This window comes from Muscardinus avellanarius, assembly GCF_963383645.1.
Source record: "Muscardinus avellanarius genome assembly, chromosome: 2".
NCBI classification, from domain to species: Eukaryota; Metazoa; Chordata; class Mammalia; order Rodentia; family Gliridae; genus Muscardinus; species Muscardinus avellanarius.
Window position 1 is genome coordinate 8668337 of NC_137787.1, and position 18084 is coordinate 8686420.

The following is an 18084-nucleotide window of genomic DNA, read 5'->3' on the forward strand; positions in this document are numbered from 1 at the left end:
ATCACGGTTCGCGGACAGCCTCAGCTACTTAGTGAGGCCCTCTGCAACTCAGTGAGACCCGGTTTCAAAATAAAGAATCAAAAATAGGGCAGGGGCTATAGCTCAGAGGTCGAATGCCCCTGGGTTCCATCCCCAGACCCACAAAAAAAAAAAAAAAAAAAAAAAAGTTGCGAGCGGCCTAAGTTTCTGAGGCTGTCCGCCAACTGTGATCCTCCTGTCTCAGCCTCCCGAATGCTGGGATTACAAGCGTGCGCCCTTCAGAATCATCCTGGGTAGAGAAAGGAAGAGGCTTCTCCATCAGTTCTGTGGCTTGTGAATGGCTGTGGAGAGCCCAGGGGCCAGCGGAGATGCTGTGGGCGGCCCCAGAGCAGAGTGGGTCTTCCAGCCTCTTTTTCTGGCCTGAGATCCATCGGTGGGCTGAGCTGGCTTCCCTATCAGCTTTCTGTAATTGCTTCAGCAGCCACTGGAGACCACAGTGAAGTTCTGCCATTTCAGGGGGAGTTATAGAATACTAACGGTTCAGTTCTGCCATTCTTTCTATACTTTCTGGCTGGAAGAAACAAGTACATTGCCTCTTAGACATAATGGTCTGGGTTTGGAGTGTCCCTCCCCAAGCTAATACTTTGGAAACATGGCCCCAAGGCTGCAGGGATCAGAGGTGGGCATGGCTGGGAGGGTGGCCTGGGGTTGTGTCTGTCCCTGGGCCTTTCCCCTCTGCTTCCTGCTGCCTTGGGTTGAGCATCTGTTCTCTGTCACCATGATATTTCTGCCTTGCAGCTGGCTGACGATGGACTAGACCCCTGGAAACATAAGCCCAATAAGTGTTTCCTCTTCTGTTCTTGTCAGGAATTTTGAAATAAAGAAGAAATAACTGTTCTTGTCAGGAATTTTGGTCACAATGTTGAAAAGCTGATGAAAATAGAAATTGGTACAAAGAATGGGGCTTCTGTTGTTTCCAGACCTGATCACGTGGTTCAGAAAACTTTGGAACCGGTTTGCAGAAAGAGTATGGAAAAGCCGGGTGTGGTGGCGCATGCTTGTAATCCCAGCATTCAGGAGGCTGAGACCGGAGGATCGCGGTTCGTGGACAGCCTCAGCTACTTAGTGAGGCCCTCTGCAACTCAGTGAGACCTGGTTTCAAAATAAAGAAAAATAAGGCAGGGGTTGTAGCTCGGAGGATGTCAAATGCCTCTGGGTTCCATCCCCAGGCCCGCAAAAAAAAAAAAAAAAAAAAAAAGAAAAGAAAAGAATTTGGAAAAGTTTGGAGATGCTGGCTAGAGAAACTTAGATGTTTTAAGTACAGCTTAATGAGTGGTTCTGGAGGGAATTCAGAAAACTAGAATGCTGATAGGAATATTGACAGTAAAATCGGGCTCATGAGGTGTCGGATGGCGTGGAGGACTCCAGAGGGAATTAGACTAGAAGTCATTGTATATATCCTGGCAAAGAACTTGTCTACATGTGTCCATGTCCTGAGACTTTCTATGAGGTTGAATTTAAAGTTGATAGACTAATTAAGTTGGTGGAGGAAGCTTCAAGGTGGCATGGTCTTCAAGCAACAGCATGGGTTTTGCTGGTAGCTTTTATTTAGTTTTACCATAAGAATTGAGAACAGAAAGCAGAGAAGGAAGATTTTATTTTATTTTATTATTATTATTATTTTTTGTGGTGGTACTGGGGCTGGAACCCAGAGGCTCTCTACCTCTGGGCTATACTCCCAGACCTATTTTATATTTTATTTGGAAACAGGGTCTCACTAAGTTGCTGAGAGCCTCACTAAGTAGCTGAGGCTGGCTTCGAACCTGCATGATCCTCCTGTCTCAGCCTCCCAAGCGCGGGGATTACAAGCGTGCGCCACCACGCCCGGCTAAGAAGGAGGATTTTAAAAACTGGCAGTTGGGCTAGAAAAGCCTGTGTACAATTAAGGCCATGAAGTAATAGTTGCTAAAGAGATGCTGCCACTAAATAGAATTTAAGGTTAATGGGCGTGGTGGCACACGCTTGTAATCTCAGCATTTGGGAGGCTGAGACAGGAGGATCGCGGTTCAAGGACAGCCTCAGCTACTTAGTGAGGCCTCTTGCAATGCAGTGAGACCCTGTTTCAAAATAAAGAATAAAAAGTAGGGCTGGGGGTGTTGCTCGGAGGATCCTCTGGTCTCAACCTCCTGAATGCTGGAATTACAAGGAGGCACCACCATGCCTGGCCTGTCTCTTCTTTCTACAATCCTATTCCTCTCTTTTGGGATGGGAATATTTACTCATTTCCACTGTATATTGGAAGCATGTAACTTGCTTTTTCATTTCTTCCTTCATTTGCTTGTTATACTGGAGATTGAACCCAGGGGCCTTCTATCTCCTAGCTACACTACATGCCCAGCCCTATTTTATATTTTATGTTTATTTATTTGTCTATTTATTTATTATTTATTTATTTAAGGGTCTGGGGATGGAACTCAGGAGCATTCAACCTCTGAGCTACACCCCCTGCCCTATTTTTATTCTTTATTTTGAAACCAGGTGTCATTGAGTTGCAGAGGGCCTCACTAAGTAGCTGAGGCTGTCCACGAACCATGATCCTCCGGTCTCAGCCTCCTGAATGCTGGGATTACAAGCGTGTGCCACCATGCCCGGCTTATTTTTATTTTGAAACAGGGTCTCACCAGCTTGATGAGAGTCTCACTATTTGCTGAGGTTGTCCTTGAACCTGTGATCTTCCTGTCTCAGCCTCCCAAGTACTGGGTTTACAGGCACATGCCACCATGCCTGCTCACTTTTTATTTTTCTAGGGGTTCACAGCTAAGAGCTTGCCTTGAGTCTCAGAGGAGACTTTGGACTGGAACTTTAAGAATACGAGGACCCCTGGAGATGGGCTGAATGCATTCTGCATTATGAGGTAGACATGAACTTTTGGGGCTAAGGGTAGAGTATTAGGGTTTGTGTCTGGAATGTTCTCCTAAAAGCTCGTGTGTTGAAAGCATGGCCCTCAGATCTATTTTATTTGAAAACAGGATCTCACTAAATTGCTGAGAGCCTCATTGAATTGCGGGCTTTGAACCTGTGATCCTCCTGTCTCAGCCTCCCAACTACTGAGATTACAAGTGTGCACCACCACGTCTGGCCTACTTTCTGTTTTATGAATTTGAACTCCCTAGGGTCTTCATATAATTGGACTCATACACAATTTGTCCTCTGGATGACTTAATTTACTTAACACGTTTTCAAGGTTCATCTTTTTTTTTTTTTTTTTGCGGGTCTGGGGGTGGAACCCAGGGGCATTCAGCCTCCGAGCTACACCCCTTGCCTATTTTTATTCTTTATTTTGAAACATGTGGGGAGCCATTAAGGTTTTCCCTTAAAAGAATACTCTGACTGTCCTTTGCCCAGAGTCAGTAAGGTTTGGGGTCATGGAAATTTCAAAGTAAAAGGTCTGAGAGATGGCACGAAGGATTGATTGACCTGGAACTGTATAAATAGGATGTGAGAGATAAACCTAGGATCGGCCAGTAGAGATATTGATCCAGGAGTGTACTGGTGATCCTTCCATGCTAGAATTAAATATTCTTTGAATCAAATTCTTAGAATTGAATTATTTCATCCTCACGCCTCTCTTCAGAACCATACTTTTGCCAGCAGGCTCCAGCAGGTGGTGGCCCGTACGGGGAGATTCTGAAACTGAGGACCCAGTGAAGGACACCGCTGAATAGAAAAGGAGCACGCCCGAAGGCTCGTGGTGGCGGTGGGTGAGTAACGTGGGTGTTGTGATATACAATGGGTCAAAAAATTAGTCTTTTGTTTTTTGTACAGAGGTTAAGAGATATGCTTGGTGTTGGGAAAACTAAGATAGAACACGAAGGCGCTTTGCCTTCACTTCCTAAGGAAGATGAGGATACTGAAGAAGAGGAGCGGCTCGAGGAAACCGCTGCTCGGTTCCATAGGAATGAGTTAGGGGCTTATCCAGATATTCCAGAAACTCCAGAGCCCAATTTTTGTATAAAACAATTACAAGTAGCCGTAGATACTTTAACTAAACGATTAGATCAGATAGCTCCTTCAAATAGTGCAAAAGAAAGACCTCAACAATAATCTCCTATTATCAGCAATACGAGCCTTCAAAATCCTCCCACTGTAGCATTTGCTAAACAAAGCACTGAAAAACACCGACCTTCATCTTTTTTTTTGTGTGTGTGTGGTGGTACATGGGATGGAACCCAGGGAACTTCTACCTCCACCCTACACCTCCCAGACCTATTTTATATCTTATTTGGAAACAGGGTCTCTTAAACCAGGCGAGGCTGGCTTCGAACCTGCACGATCCTCCTGTCTCAGCCTCCCAAGTGCTGGGATTACAAGCGTGTGCCACCACGCCCGGCTGACCTTCATCTTTAATATCACCTCTTCAAGCTGCTATAAATTAGGCTGCAGAAAACAGAGAAGATACTAGAAAATTCAGAGTTTTCCCAGTTACTGAAGACCCTGATGGTCAAGGAGATGTTATTAATTTCTTGAATGCTGACAAAACTGGTCGCACAGTAGCAGATAGATATTGGCATCCATCCACCCAAAACAATTTTGCTCTAGTAAAATGAAAAGATCCTTGCACAGGAATTTGGAAAGGTCCTGACCCTGCACTAATATGGGGAAGAGGGCACGTTTGTGTTTTCTCACAGGATGAAGATAATGCATGGTGGATACCTGAGCGGCTGGTGCGACATATGGATCAAGCAAAACTGGAAGACCCTCGGATTAATGCTGATGATGCTCCCAGCTCCAATGATGAATGAAACATGGACTTACGTTCCAGATCCTCCCATGCTTCATCCAGCTGTTTGGGAATAACGGGAGATCACTGTCTTCAGTGACAACTCACAATTGCTGGGACTTCTTGCTTTGAACTTTATACCCATTACAGAAACTTTTAATTATTTTGGACAAAGAATTGGTATACTCTTATGTTTTTCTAAAAATGTCAAGAAGATGGGATGCCTGCAGTTGATGCCCGTGGTATTGCAGACAAGTACAAAGTCTGATAGTAACTGTGCTATTAAAGGTGTGGTCTTCCTGGTTACACGGGGAAAGAAGATAAAAATGTTAGCCCACCAATAACTTGTTTACCCCGTTAAACTGATTTAACATGTAGAAATCCTAGGGTTAATTGGAAGAAATGTCTTACTGAAATACCTATTTTTCATGATATTCCCAATACCCTGTTTATTAGAGACTCGGGACAAAGTGTGTCCTCGGACAAAGTGAGAACATTTTTATTCAGCAGAAGTACACAATCTATGTCTAAAAAGTACCCCCATTTAAGAGGCTGGTAGTCAATGACAGATAAGATTATCCTTGGGATAAGACAGGATATACAGCTTATAGCTCTGTATTGTCCAAAGACGGGTAATCCTGGATACCTGAAGGAAACAAACTTAAAACAGGCACAGTCTTCTTTGAATATAATAAGAAAGGAGGTATTGTGGGGAGCCATTAAGGTTTTTCCCTAAAAGAATATTTCTGATTCAGATGACTGTCCTTTGCCTAGAGTCAATAAGGTTTGGGGTCATGGAAAGTTCAAAGTAAAAGGTCTGAGAGAAGCACAGGTGGTGATGGCACGAGGGACTGATCGACCCGACCGTTATGCGCACAGGAGGTGATGGCACGAGGGACTGATTGACCTGGAACTGTATAAATAGGACGAGAGAGATAAACCCAGGATCGGCCAGTAGAGATAGCGACCCAGTAGCGTACTGGCGATCCTTCCATGCTAGAATTAAATATCCTTTGAATCAAATTCTTAGAATTGAATTCTTTCATCCTCACGCCTCTCTTCCGAACAGTACTTTTGCCAGCTGGCTCTGGCAGAAACAGGTCTCACTAAGTTGCGGAGAGCCTCACTAAGTAGCTGTGATCCTCCTGTCTCAGCCTCCTGAATGCTGGGATGACAAGCCTAGACCAGCACACCGGCCCAAGGTTCATCCATTTTATAGCAACATGTCAGAACTTTCTTTCTTCCTTCTTTCCTTTCTTTCTCTTTCTCTCTTTTCTTTCTTTCTTTCTCTTTCTTTCTTTCTCTTTCTTTTCTTTCTTATTCTTTCCTCTTTCTTTCTTCCTTCCTTTCTCTTCTTCTTACTGTTTTTATTTTCTGTGGTAGTAGGAATTGAACCCAGGGATATCTGAACTATACCACCAGTTCTTTTTATTTTGGAACATGGTCTTGCTAAGTTGCTTAGTCTTCTACATTGCTGAGGCTGGTTTCAAACCTGAGTTTCAACTTAGCAAGACCCTGTATCAAAATTTAAAAAAAATTTTTTGTTGTTGTTGCAGGTCTGGCGATGGAACCCAGGGGCATTAAACCTCTGAACTGTACCCCAGCCCTATTTTTTATTCTTTCTTTCTTCCTTCCTTCCTTCGTTCCTTCCTTCCTTTCTTTCTTTCTTTTTTTTTTTTTTTTTGTGGGTCTGCAGATGGAACCCAGGGGCATTTGACCTCCGAGCTACACCCCCTGCCCTATTTTCTTTATTCTTTATATATTTTTTTATTTTTATTTTTTGTGGTACTGGGGGTGGAACCCAGAGGCTTTCTACTTCCGGGCTATACTCCCAGACCTATTTTCTATTTTATTTGGAGACAGGGTCTCACTAAGTTGCTGAGAGCCTCACTAAGTAGCTGAGGCTGGCTTCGAACTGTGCGATCCTCCTATCTCAGCCTCCCAAGCACAGGGATTACAAGTGTGCGCCACCACACCTGGCTTTATTCTTTATTTTGAAATCGGGTCTCACTGAGTTGCAAAGGGGCTCACTAAGTAGCTGAGGCTGTCCTTGAACCAGGATCCTCCAGGCTCAGCCTCCCAAATGCTGGGATTACAAGCATGTGCCATCATGCCTGGCTTTCAAAATAAAAATTTTAAAAAGGGTTAGAGTACTTGCTTAGTGCCTCTCTCTCTCTCTCTCTCTCTCTCTCTCTCTCTCTCTCTCTCTCACACACACACACACACACACACACACACACACACAGAATCAACTATCAACTTTTGGGCTGGGGGTGTAGCTTAGTAATAGAGTACTTGCCTCAAATGCACAAGGCCCTCATTCAATCTCCAGCACTGTAGAAAAATAAAGAAAATGTATTTTAAAAACATAACTTCTGAATTTATCAGTTCTACTGCTTTCAAATTCATCAAATTTGACTTTCATCTTTATTATTTCTTTTTTCTGGCTTTGCTTTAGTCAATGTTAAAGTTCTTTTCTTGAAAAATTACACTGAAACATTAGTTCACTTATTTGCATTATTTTTTTTCTTACACTAAAAGTTGTGAAATTTCATAGTGCTCAGTGGTTACAGATTAAGGGCCAAGGAAGGTAGAATGCCCCTCTAGTCACAGTGACGTAAATTGGCATTATCCCTTTAATATAATTATGGAGTATTTCTGATTTCAAAATAGCCATTATAGTTTTTATTTTCTTTGACTCAACAGTTATTTAAGAAAGAGGCTGGGGTAGCTGTTACTGTTCTTGTTGTTTGCTTTACTTCTTTGGGCAATTTCTGGTTTATTGCATCACAAACAATTTGGATAGTCCAATTTCTGCCTTGGGGGACACATGTTTTCTTTTGAATACACGTATGTGGTAGATACCATGTGCTAAAAGAGGGCAAAAGCCGTGTGTGGCTCAGGGCTCCAAGTAGATCTTTGATTCAGTCAAACTCCTGGTGCTGTTTAGGTCTTTTTAATTAAAACATGACACGTAATGATTGTGTGTGTTTATGGGGCACTGTGTGATAGTTTGGTACATGTGTAAGTGCACAATGGTCAAATCCAGGTAATTATATTTCTTTGTATTGGGACTCTTCAAACACACTTGTTTCCTCTCTGTCTCCTAAACCTTAAGCTGTGGCTCGTGGTGGACAGGCCAAAAGAGTAAGGCCTTGCTGTGGCAGTCCTCGCTTGTAATCCCAATGCTTTGAGGCTGAAACAGGAGGATCGCAGGTTCAAGGTCGGCTTCAGCAATTTAGGAAGGCCCTCAGCAACTCAGCAAGACCCTGTTTCAAAATAAGAAATTCAAACCGGGCGTGGTGGCTTGGGTTTGGAATCCCAGCACTTGGGAGGCCGAGACAGGAGAATCCTGGTTCGTAGCCAGCCTGAGCTACTTAGTGAGCCCTTTGCAACTTAGTGAGACCCTGTTTCAAAATAAAGAATAAAAATCAGGGGTGGGGTGGGGGGTAGCTCAGAAGTAGAATGCCTTGGGTTCCATCCCCAGTACCGCAAGAACAAAACAACAAAACTAAACTAAAAATTTAAAAAGTGCTGGGTGTGTATCTCAGAGGTAGAGTGGTCCTGGGTTCAATCCAAAGAGAGGAAGGAGGAGGAGGAGGAGGAGGAGGAGGAGGAGGAGGAGGAGGCGGCGGCGGCCTGGAATGTCACCACCAGGAACAATTCCTGCTAACAGTTTGCTGCTGAGTTCTGGTAGGGGGCGCAGACCTCTTACCTAACAGCAGGAGGCCAGTTGCAGAGCCCGAGTCGACCCCGCGTCGTGTCGCTTCCCTAGCGGCCACGTGGGGGCGCTCCCTGCCCTCTCCTGGCGGCTCCGGCCGGGACGTGTCCGCCCTTCCCCGCCCCACATCCCGCCGCAGGTCCTGCAGGCCGTGAGAGCCAGCGGGTGACAGCCCCCAACGCGCTCACGGCCGCCGAGGCTGAGGGTCCAGCTGAGGGTCCAGCAAGGTGCCGGGTGCCATAGGGACCTGGGGTCCAGCAGAGCCCCCGACCCGCAGGAGTTCGGGCATTCCAGGTGGATTCCTGCAGGGTTAGTGAATCCCAGCCAGGCCCCTTGCACAGCAGGCCCTGGAGCTGATAGACCCCTGCTGATGCCCCCCCTCTTTACCCTTCCCGCAGTTAAACCCACCCTTGAAGAAACCCCGGGATGACTGTAAAATTTATCCCCCATATTCCAGTTGTATTTATTTTTTATTTTTATTTTTATTTACTTTTTTGTGTGGTACTGGGGACGGAACTCAGGGGCATTCGACCTCCGAGCTACACCCCCTGCCCTATTTTTTATTCTTTATTTTGAAACAGGGTCTCGCTGAGTTGCAAAGGGCCTCACCAAGTAGCTGAGGCTGCCTGCAAACCGTAATCCTCCTTTCTCGGCCTCCCAAAGGCTGGGATCACAAGCGTGCGCCTCCACGCTTGGTCCGCTAGTTGTGTTTGGAGTATAGGCACAGTGTACACATTCTGCTCATAAGGTGTCTGCGTGTGACTTAATATAAAAGCAAGTGTTGGAGATAATTTTTAGGAAAAGGTAAATTCATGTCTCAGACAGACAGCCAAATGAGAATGTGTTAAAAGAGTCGGCCGCTCATACCCGGGACAGGGCGATGCTGTGCTTGGCTACGGAGATGGGCAGTTTTTACAGAAGGAAGGAACTGGTTTTTCCACAGGAGGGAGAGAGCAACCGAATCCTTCCCTGACAAGACAGAGAATGCAGAGCCATCAACACCTGCTACTTAAGAAGAGACAAGCAGCGCCAAGACCCGGTGCAGGCTGGAGGTTGCTGCTTCAGACAACCCACGGTACCTCCCTGCGACAGAAAAGGTTTGCTGCGAAGTATTTCCAGTGATTATCTGTGGGGAAAAAAGTTTCATGGCCCCAACCTCCAAATACCAAATTTCCAATCTCATATTGAATGTAACATTTCTCTACTTCGTGGTCTTAGAGACAAAAAGTAAGTTCCTTGTAAGGACAAGGGGGAGTCCAGGCGGGGCGGGGGGCAGATGGATGGTCTGGGGAGACGCTGGGGAGTGGGCGTCCGGGTCAGGGGGCCCAGGGTTCCAGTCACGCCTGTCACACAACAGCTGTGGGGTCCTTCTCTTGGGGCCTCCATTGCTTCCTTTGAATGTGGTGTTTAACAGGATTTCAGAAGCTTTCCCCAGCTCCTCAGCTTAGATGCCCTGGAACAGGCTTCCTTTGTTAAGGGCAGGACTCTTTGAGTGGTCTTCTTTAGTTATGCAAATGTGCCCCACAAGCACCCTAACCCAGGGGGGGAGCCAGCCGGACTTTTGGGCTGACAAAGCCTGCCCCTTCCCAAGGCCCCTTGGAATGTGGAGCTGGTGGCTGGAGGATGGAAACTTTTGCTCGGGAAGCCTGGGTTCCTTGTTGAAGAAAAGGCTCCTGCTCTCCCACACTGGGATGGGGATTGAGGAAGGCATATCATGGTCAAAGTTCTGGGAAGTTGCTTCAGCAGGACAGTGGGGGCCTGGGTTGGTGGGGTTTTCCGGCCAGTGTGCTGCACAGGATCCAGTGCCCCGGCATGCTGCTGCCTTTGGGGGAGGAAGACATTTGGGTCTGGAGCATGGCTGTCCTGCAGCCTCTGCAGTGAAGGCCCAGCCTGAGAAGCCACAGGGCTGTACAGCCCTGTGTTCAACAGCGCCACCGTGTGGAGCAAGGGGGAAGAACTGGAGATGCCAGCTCAGGTTCTCTCTCCAGCCCCGGAAGTTCCTGGATAATTTTGGAGTGAGTGTCCGCTCCAAAGGGGTGATTGGATTTTCTGCTCAAAGGGTATGTGAGGGAACTGAATAATCAAAGAGGAAAAATTTTAATGTAACTATATTTGTACCCTAAGCTAAAGTCATGTTGATTTTACATGCTAAATACTTAACCTCTGTGCAAAGCCTATCAAATGTGCTCCATAAATGGCTATTAAGTTGGGCATGGGGGCACACTCCTGTAATCCCAGTACTTGGGAAGCTGGGACAGGAGGATCACAGGTTTGAGGTCAGTCTCTGCAATATTTATTTATTTGTTTGTTTATTTATTTACTTATTGTGGTACTGAGGGTGGAACCCAGGGGCTTTTCTACCTCCGGGCTATACTCCTAGACCTATATTTTATACTTTATTTGGAAACAGGGTCTCACTACGTTGCTGAGAGCCTCATTAAGTGGCCCAGGCTGGCTTCGAACCTGTGCTCCTGTCTCAACTTCCCAAGCACTGGGATTACAAGTGTGCACCACCACGCCCTGCACCAGCAGGCCTGGCTCCAGCCTCTGCAATTTAGTGAGGCCCTCAGCAACTTAGTAAGACCCTGTTTCAAAATCAGATATAAAAAGAGGACTGGGTTGTGTGTGTGTGTGTGGGGGGGTATAGCTTGAAGAGTGAATGGCCTTCTTTACAGTTCAATTCCTAGTACAGAAAAAGGGCAACTGTTACCATTATTATCAATGTTGGGAGGCAGGGGGGGTGGGGATATGCTGTGTCCTGCTGAGTGCTTTGAAACAAAGGAGATGGAAGGCGAGGAAGGTCTCTCCGAGTTGCCCTCCTGCCTCTTGCTCCCCTGAAGTGAAGCCAAGACTCCAAAATCCTCTCCCCGAAGCAGGTCAAGGAAAGTTGAGCCCCCCCCCCCCCCCCGGCAAGCCATAAAAGGCCCCCCTCTCTCCTCCCTGGAAGATCCTTGTTCTAGAGGGTCCTGCCCTGTGCCTGGGGGATGGAAGGCCACTCAGAGGCCCAGAAGAATCTGAGCAGACAGGCCTTGCCAGGTTTCCTCTGAGTATTATCGGTAATGAGACCATTAGGTCACAGAAGCAGTCTTCCCTGGGCTTCTGGGTCTTAATTTCCAAACCTGCCTGTGTCACACAAAGCTTTGAGTCAACAGATGCGTTAACACTGCCCTCTTGTTAACTAGTTACTGAGGTGCCTGGTGCAGCCCTCACGATGGGTCCTGACTGCCGGGAAGCAAGACTGTCAGTACCTAAATCTTTTAGCCTGACCCCGTGTTTCCCAAAATGGCCAGCGGAGGACCTCAGGAGAGCCAAGGCGGTCTTCAGAGGCAGTCAGGGTGGAGGAGGCTGGGGCTCGGCTCCTCTCCTAAGCATACAGAAAAGGCCAGGCCCAGCAAAGCGCAGCCGCCAGACCCAAAAGCTGCTACGGCCAGCTGGGTGGCATCTGGGCTGGGGCCATCTGGGCGGGCTGGCTCCAGGTGGCTGGTCCCTGGCAATTCTCTTCCTTTCATGAAAGAAATCTTTGAAAAAAGGTCCCAGGACTTCCAGGGTGGGGTCGGGTATCAATTTAGGACCAGCAGGGTCCTGGACCCATGTGATGAGAAAGAATTTTGTAGCACGTGTAAGTAGAGGCAGGGGAATTTATCTAGGGAAGCGAGGACTGCACATTTGAGGGGGGATGTGGACCACCTCCAGAGGGAGATATGCCCTTTTGAGGTTCCCGGCTCTTCCTTGTGGCTTATGTAAGGTGAGGCATGGTTTATGGTGGTCTGGTCCTCCCAGGGTCCCTGGGCTGACATGGTTACCATGATCTGATCAATAGATAATGCTGGAAAGTCCCCTAAATTACAGGGTTCTCAAGATAACCCTCTCTTTGCTTAAACTATTGGTGGACTAATTACCAGTGTACCAGGTAGATTTACAGATTTACCAGAAACTTGGGAGTAACAGGCCTGGAAAGGTTTGCAGAACTTCATTAAAATTATTCTTCCTTAGCCGGGGGTGGTGGCACATGCTTATAATTCCAGCATTTGGGAGGCTGAGACAGGAGGATCATGTTTTTCGGACAGCCTCAGCTACGCCTCAGCTACGTAGTGAGGCCCTCTGCAACTCAGTGAGACCCTGTTTCAAAATAAAAAAAAATAGAAAATAGGGCTGGGGGTATAGCTTGGAGATAGAATGGCCCTGGGTTCCATCCCCAATATCGCCAAAAAAAAAAAAAAAATACACACACACACACACACACACACACACACACATATATACATACATATATACTTCCTTAGCCGGGCATGGTGGCACACACTTGGAATCCTAGTACTTGGGAGGCTGAGACAGGAAGATCACGGGTTCACAGCCAGCCTTAGCTAACTTAGGCCCTCTGAAACTTAATGTGTCCCTGTTTCAAAATAAAGACTAAAAAACAGGGCTGGGGGTGTAGCTCGGGGGTAGAATGGCCCTGGGTTCCATCCCCAGTACCGGAAAAAAAAAAGTCCTTGTTTTGTTTCCTTTAGTCTCATTTGTACTTTTGTTTTTTCTACCTCCCCCAGTCCCAGGTCCCAGCCTCCTCTTTGTGGAGCTACTTTCCTGCTAAAGGGATAGCGGGGGAGACCTTGGGACCATGTTCCCCTCCTCACCGGCCTTACATTCTGCCTGGCCCATCAGGCCTGGGCCCAGCTGCCCCCTCGTGCCCCAGGTGGGGCTGCTGGGGGAGGTCGTGTCTTAGGTTCCCGTCTGAGCTGCTCAGAAAGCTACGCTGGCTCTTAGTGCTGCAAAAGGACCCCCACCCAAACCCGTCCTTCCCACCAGCCCCCGCCGCACCACAGCTCCCAGGTTTTTGCATGCCTGGGATTTTGCATGTATCCCAGCCTGTCTTGTTCTGTGTGTGTGTGTGTGTGTGTGTGTGTGTGTGTGTGTGTGTGTACTTGGGGATGGAACCCAGGGGCATTCTACCTCCAAGCTACCCCCCAGCCCTATTTTTATTCTTTATTTGGAAACAGGGTCTCAATGAATTGCAAAGGGCCTCACTAAGTAGCTGAGGCTGTCCTCAAACCATGATCCTCCTGTCTCCGCCTCCCAAATGCAAGGATTACAAGCATGCGCCACCACGCCGGGCTTTGTCTCATTCTGTGATAACAGGTGATCATCTGCTCCTTTAAGACACAGACTGTACATCAGGCAGGGCTGGGCCTGCCCCTGCTGTGCGGAGGGGGCTGCAAAGCCACCCCCTCTGCCTTTTTCTAATGCCAGCCTCCCACGCCCTCCTAGGGCTGGGCCCAAGCTAGGGATGATCTGAGTGAGGCCCCTCAGCCAAGGCAGAGCACAGGCGTGGCTGACTGCTGTGGCCTCGAGTCACCAGGACCCTCCTGGGTTTGGGAAGGCCTCCCTCCAAACTCCCAGCCCCTGGGGGCTGGAGTGAAGAGCCAGCCTGGGAACCACATACCTCCTCAGATCTCCACTCCCAGGCGTCCGCTCAGGGTCATCTAGACACCTTCTAGGCCCCAGAACTGCCCTGCCTGCCTCCTGACCCCCAGTTCAGCCCCCTGCCTGGTGGCTGCAGGCAGCTGCACACCAGGCTCTCTTCCTCGCTGGACTGTGAGCCCGGGGCACAGACGCTGCAATCCCCGTCTTTCTGCAGCCAGCCGCTGCACTTGGTTTAAGGCTCCGCTGTTGCAGTCTCAGAATTCGCAATAACCTGTTAGAGTGCGTGCCCAGGGAAGTGGGGGCGGGGCTCGGGGAAGAGCAGCAGCCCGCCCATTTCCCTGGGAGGGCTTGGGCCGGGCAGCTGTGCCACAGCTGGTAGTCTGGCTGCTGTGGGATGCTCCTGAGCTGGGCACAGGCAGGTAGCTGTTGGCGTGTGCAGTACTGAGCCCTCTCTGCCCTGGAGGTAGCGGCTCCAGCCTTGGTCACTCCACAGGGCGGTCATCCAGGGCGGTCACCCCAACTCCCATCCCTGACCCCACTGAGCCTGGTTCAAAGCTTCCAGGAGACTGAAGGGACCCCAGGGGAGCCCAGCAGCCTCTGCGCAGCCACCTCATCCCACCCTTGGGAAAGGGTCTTGGGCCAACCCTCCAGCTCCCAGATGCCCAGAGCGCTGGATGCCACATCACACAAGCCTCTCCTCGCCACCCTGACTTGAATCCCAGTGTCCACCTCTCTCTAAGGCCCTTCTAGCGACCCTTGCATACCCACCGGCCAAGACCAACAAGCAACCCATTTCTCACAATCTCTAGCAGCCTTGTTCAGAGACAGGCTGGCAAAAGAAGTTTCACACCAGAAAAACACCAGTCCTGTTTTATTGAGAAAATAGAGACCATCCACCATCTTTACCAGGTGACTCCATCCTGAGGTAGGAGGCACTCACCCTGCGGGCCTCGGGTGCTGCCATCCCCGGGGGCACTTGCTGGTCTGCTCAGGCCCCGGGAAGGTGGGGTGTGGGTGGGGTGAGGGCCAGGGCAGGAAGGGAGGAGAGCCCACCACCTCCTGAAGCCCGGAGCCTTCTCCCTCCACATTCTTCATAAATAAAGCTTCACAGTAACAGAGGAATGTCCACTCCAGGATCCAGCTCACTAGCTTCCACCAGGGAAGTGGCCTCGGTGGGGTGGCAGGAGGGACCCGGGCTCGGGGCCAGGAGAGCCGCTCTTTTGCCCTGCCGAGCTTGGGAAGAGTGCTGAGGTAGTCAAGAGTGGCTGGTCACACTTGAGAGAGAGAGAGACAGAGACAGAGAGAGAACCCAGCTCCAGCCAGAAGGGAAGCCCGAGGGCAGAGGCAGAGACTCCAGGCAGCCCTGGGGCTCGCATCCTGGGAGAATGGGGCTGTGGGGCTCCTGTAAAGGCTGCCTGGCCTTGGGGAAGACTGAGGCGTTCCACAGGGACCTCCCTGCAGCGCGGCCCCAGGGGGCCCAGTTCCACAGGGACCTCCCTGCAGCGCGGCCCCAGGGGGCCCAGCCCGGGCACCTGAGCACAGGGTATCTCCCCAGGCCACAGACCCAGGCTAGGAAGGTCCCAGCTCCTGGACCTCGCTTCCTGGGAATTTCTGGAAGCCCCCTCTCTAGCTCCCTATACCCTAGCACACCCAGGGGCACAGAGGGCCCAACCCTTCACCTCCAGCAGGGGACCCTGCAGTTCCAGTAACAGTGCTCTGGGGTGTTGACGGCACCTGCGTCAGAGCACCTGGAGCTTGCGGGAGCAGGTGAGGTTGCCATGCACCATCCTCCACATGACCAGCAGATCGGCGGGCAGCAGCTTGTGCACCACTAGCATGGCCCGGTAGAAGCAGGGCTCCCAGTTCATGCGGCTGTTGCGGTTCTGAGAGATGCCGAAGGTCTTGAAGCCCTTGTGGGCGGTGGGCTGCACGCCCAGCACCTCCAGGCACATGCCCAGGAAGACGTCATCGATGGGGTAGAGTTCCAGGGTGTTGCAGGCACGGTGCAGGCGCCGGGCCAGCCTGCCGGCCATGAGGAAGCCGCCGCCGCCCGCGTAGGGAGGGTAGTTGGCCTTGCTGTACAGGACGGTGGGGATGTAGTACTTGTTCTCCTTCTTGCGGATGGGCCTCGCGTGCTGCAGGACGTCGCCCACAAACAGGTTTTCCTGTGGCTGCCGGTCAGCCAGAAACTCCAGCAGGTTGGTGGGGTTCACGAAGACATCGTCGTCGCCCTTAAAGACGAAGGGGACGTGGGGGCAGTAGATGTCCAGCCACTTGAGAAAGTGGATCTCCTTGAGGGTCAGGTTGAAGAAACTGTCGAGGAAGTCCCACTGCAGGATGTCTCTGTAGAGACGGTCTTCGTAGGCCAGCAGCTGCTGGTAGTGGGCCCGCTCCTCCTGCTTGGAGGCCGTGCCCAGCAGGAAGAGGGTGCGCACGGCGCCCCGGCCCTCGCCTGCCGACTCCCACTCGCGGCCCCAGGTCCGGCGGATGGCCTCGCGGCGGTCGTGCTGCGTGATGACGGACTTGACCACCACCAGCAGGTAGACGTCGCCCGCGCACTTCTCGGGGTGGTCCAGCAGCATGGGGTAGTACCGGCAGTGGCGATAGGTCAGGAACTGCCTGAAGTGTGGCTCCAGGCCCTGGAACCAGGGCTGAAGGGTCAGGTTGACGTTGGCCGAGCAGTTACTGGTGGTCACATCCCAGGCTTGGGGCGCCCGAGAGGCCATGGACGTGGGGGTCTCCACATCCTCGGGGCTCTTCCAGAAGTTGTTGGGGTTCAACTGGTGTCCATCCGGCTTCGGGGCCTTGGCTGGCCTCAGTGTGGGTGGCGGGGGCTCCTGCAGAAACTGACCCGGAGTCAGACTGCGCTGGAATACCGTCACGGCCACGAGGAGGGCCAGGGCCAGGCATACACTCTTGTAGAGGGTTTTCTTCCTAGGGGAAACGGCAGGAAGGGAGGAGAGCATGAGCCGACCTGGAAACCTCAGCCGGGCCCAGAGAACGCCAGCCCTCTCCCAGGGAGACCCGGGACTCAAGCACTGGGGAGCCGGGCTAGGGGCTTCCAGCCCTGGCCTGCACCAGCTAGCTGAATGACTTCACCTCTCCAAACCAAGCCTTCTCTGTCCCCACATGGGACCGCCTAGGATGCCATATGAAGTACCAGGCACCAAGGGGGCACACGCACCGGGAACGCCATCATCTTACCTGCAGGACCCCGCCCCCAGCCCCTGCCTTTCATTTTCTGACGTGGCCCCAGGGGCGGCCCTGGTATCAGTACGTGACAGTCATCAGGAGAGCCAGAGATGGCAGCCCTCTGCAGCCTGCGAGCCCGACCACACTGGGAAGCGGGCTGCGGCCACCAACCTCACAGAAAAGGGCAGCCCTGCCGGCCGTGGTGGTCAGGCGTGTGATCCCAGTACTCGGGAGGCTGAAGCAGGAGGATCACAGGTTCGCCACCCAGCCTCGGCAACTTGTGAGGCCCTTGGCAATTTGGTGAGCCCCTGCTTCAAAATAAAAAAGAAAATAGGGCTGGGGCTGTAGCTCAGAGGTAGAACGGCCCTGGGTTCTGCCCCTAGGACCACCAAAAAGAGAAGAAAAAAAAAAAGGACTCCGGGAGCACTCCTGCGGCTCCGGGGCCGGCGGGGAAGCCCGGCCGGGAGGCTGGCGGCCCCTGTCCCGGGCGCTGCGCCTCCACCGCCTCGGCTGGAAGGGGCGCCCGGGGCCCGCCGCCCGACCCCGGCCGCCGCCCACCTGCCCCGGGCCGCGCACCGCCGCGCGGGCGGGGAAACTGAGGCCGGCGCGCGCTCCCCGGCCCCGCGGCGGACACTCACCACAGAGACATGGCGGCCCGCGGTGCGGCGGGGTCGCGGTCTGGCGCCGCCGGGGACTGGGCGACGGGGCGGCCGCGCGCGCCTTCCGGGCGGGAGGGGCGGGGCGGCGCCAGGTGCCTTAACCCTTGGGCGCCCGGCCCGACCCCCGGCCCGCGCCCATCACCGCGCCGCCCCCGTCATGCGCCGCCCCCATCACCGCGCCGCCCCCCACGGCGCCGCCCCATCATGCACCGCCCCCACGGCGCCGCCCCATCATGCACCGCCCCCACGGCGCCGCCCCATCATGCACCGCCCCCGTCATGCACCGCCCCCATCACCGCGCGACGCCCGCGGCCACGTGGGCCCCGCGCCCA

The 18084-nt window shown here is 51.5% G+C and overlaps 1 protein-coding gene across 1 annotated transcript; it reads right to left on the reverse strand.

Moving 5' to 3' along the window:
- Positions 1–15640: 15640 nt before the first annotated feature.
- B3GNT7 (UDP-GlcNAc:betaGal beta-1,3-N-acetylglucosaminyltransferase 7) lies at positions 15641–16867 on the reverse strand (the record flags this gene model as incomplete). The annotated part of the gene is made up of 1 exon (XM_080689302.1): positions 15641–16867. The coding sequence occupies one exon, from the start codon at positions 16865–16867 to the stop codon at positions 15641–15643; it is 1227 nt and encodes a 408-aa protein (XP_080545428.1).
- Positions 16868–18084: the final 1217 nt, after the last annotated feature.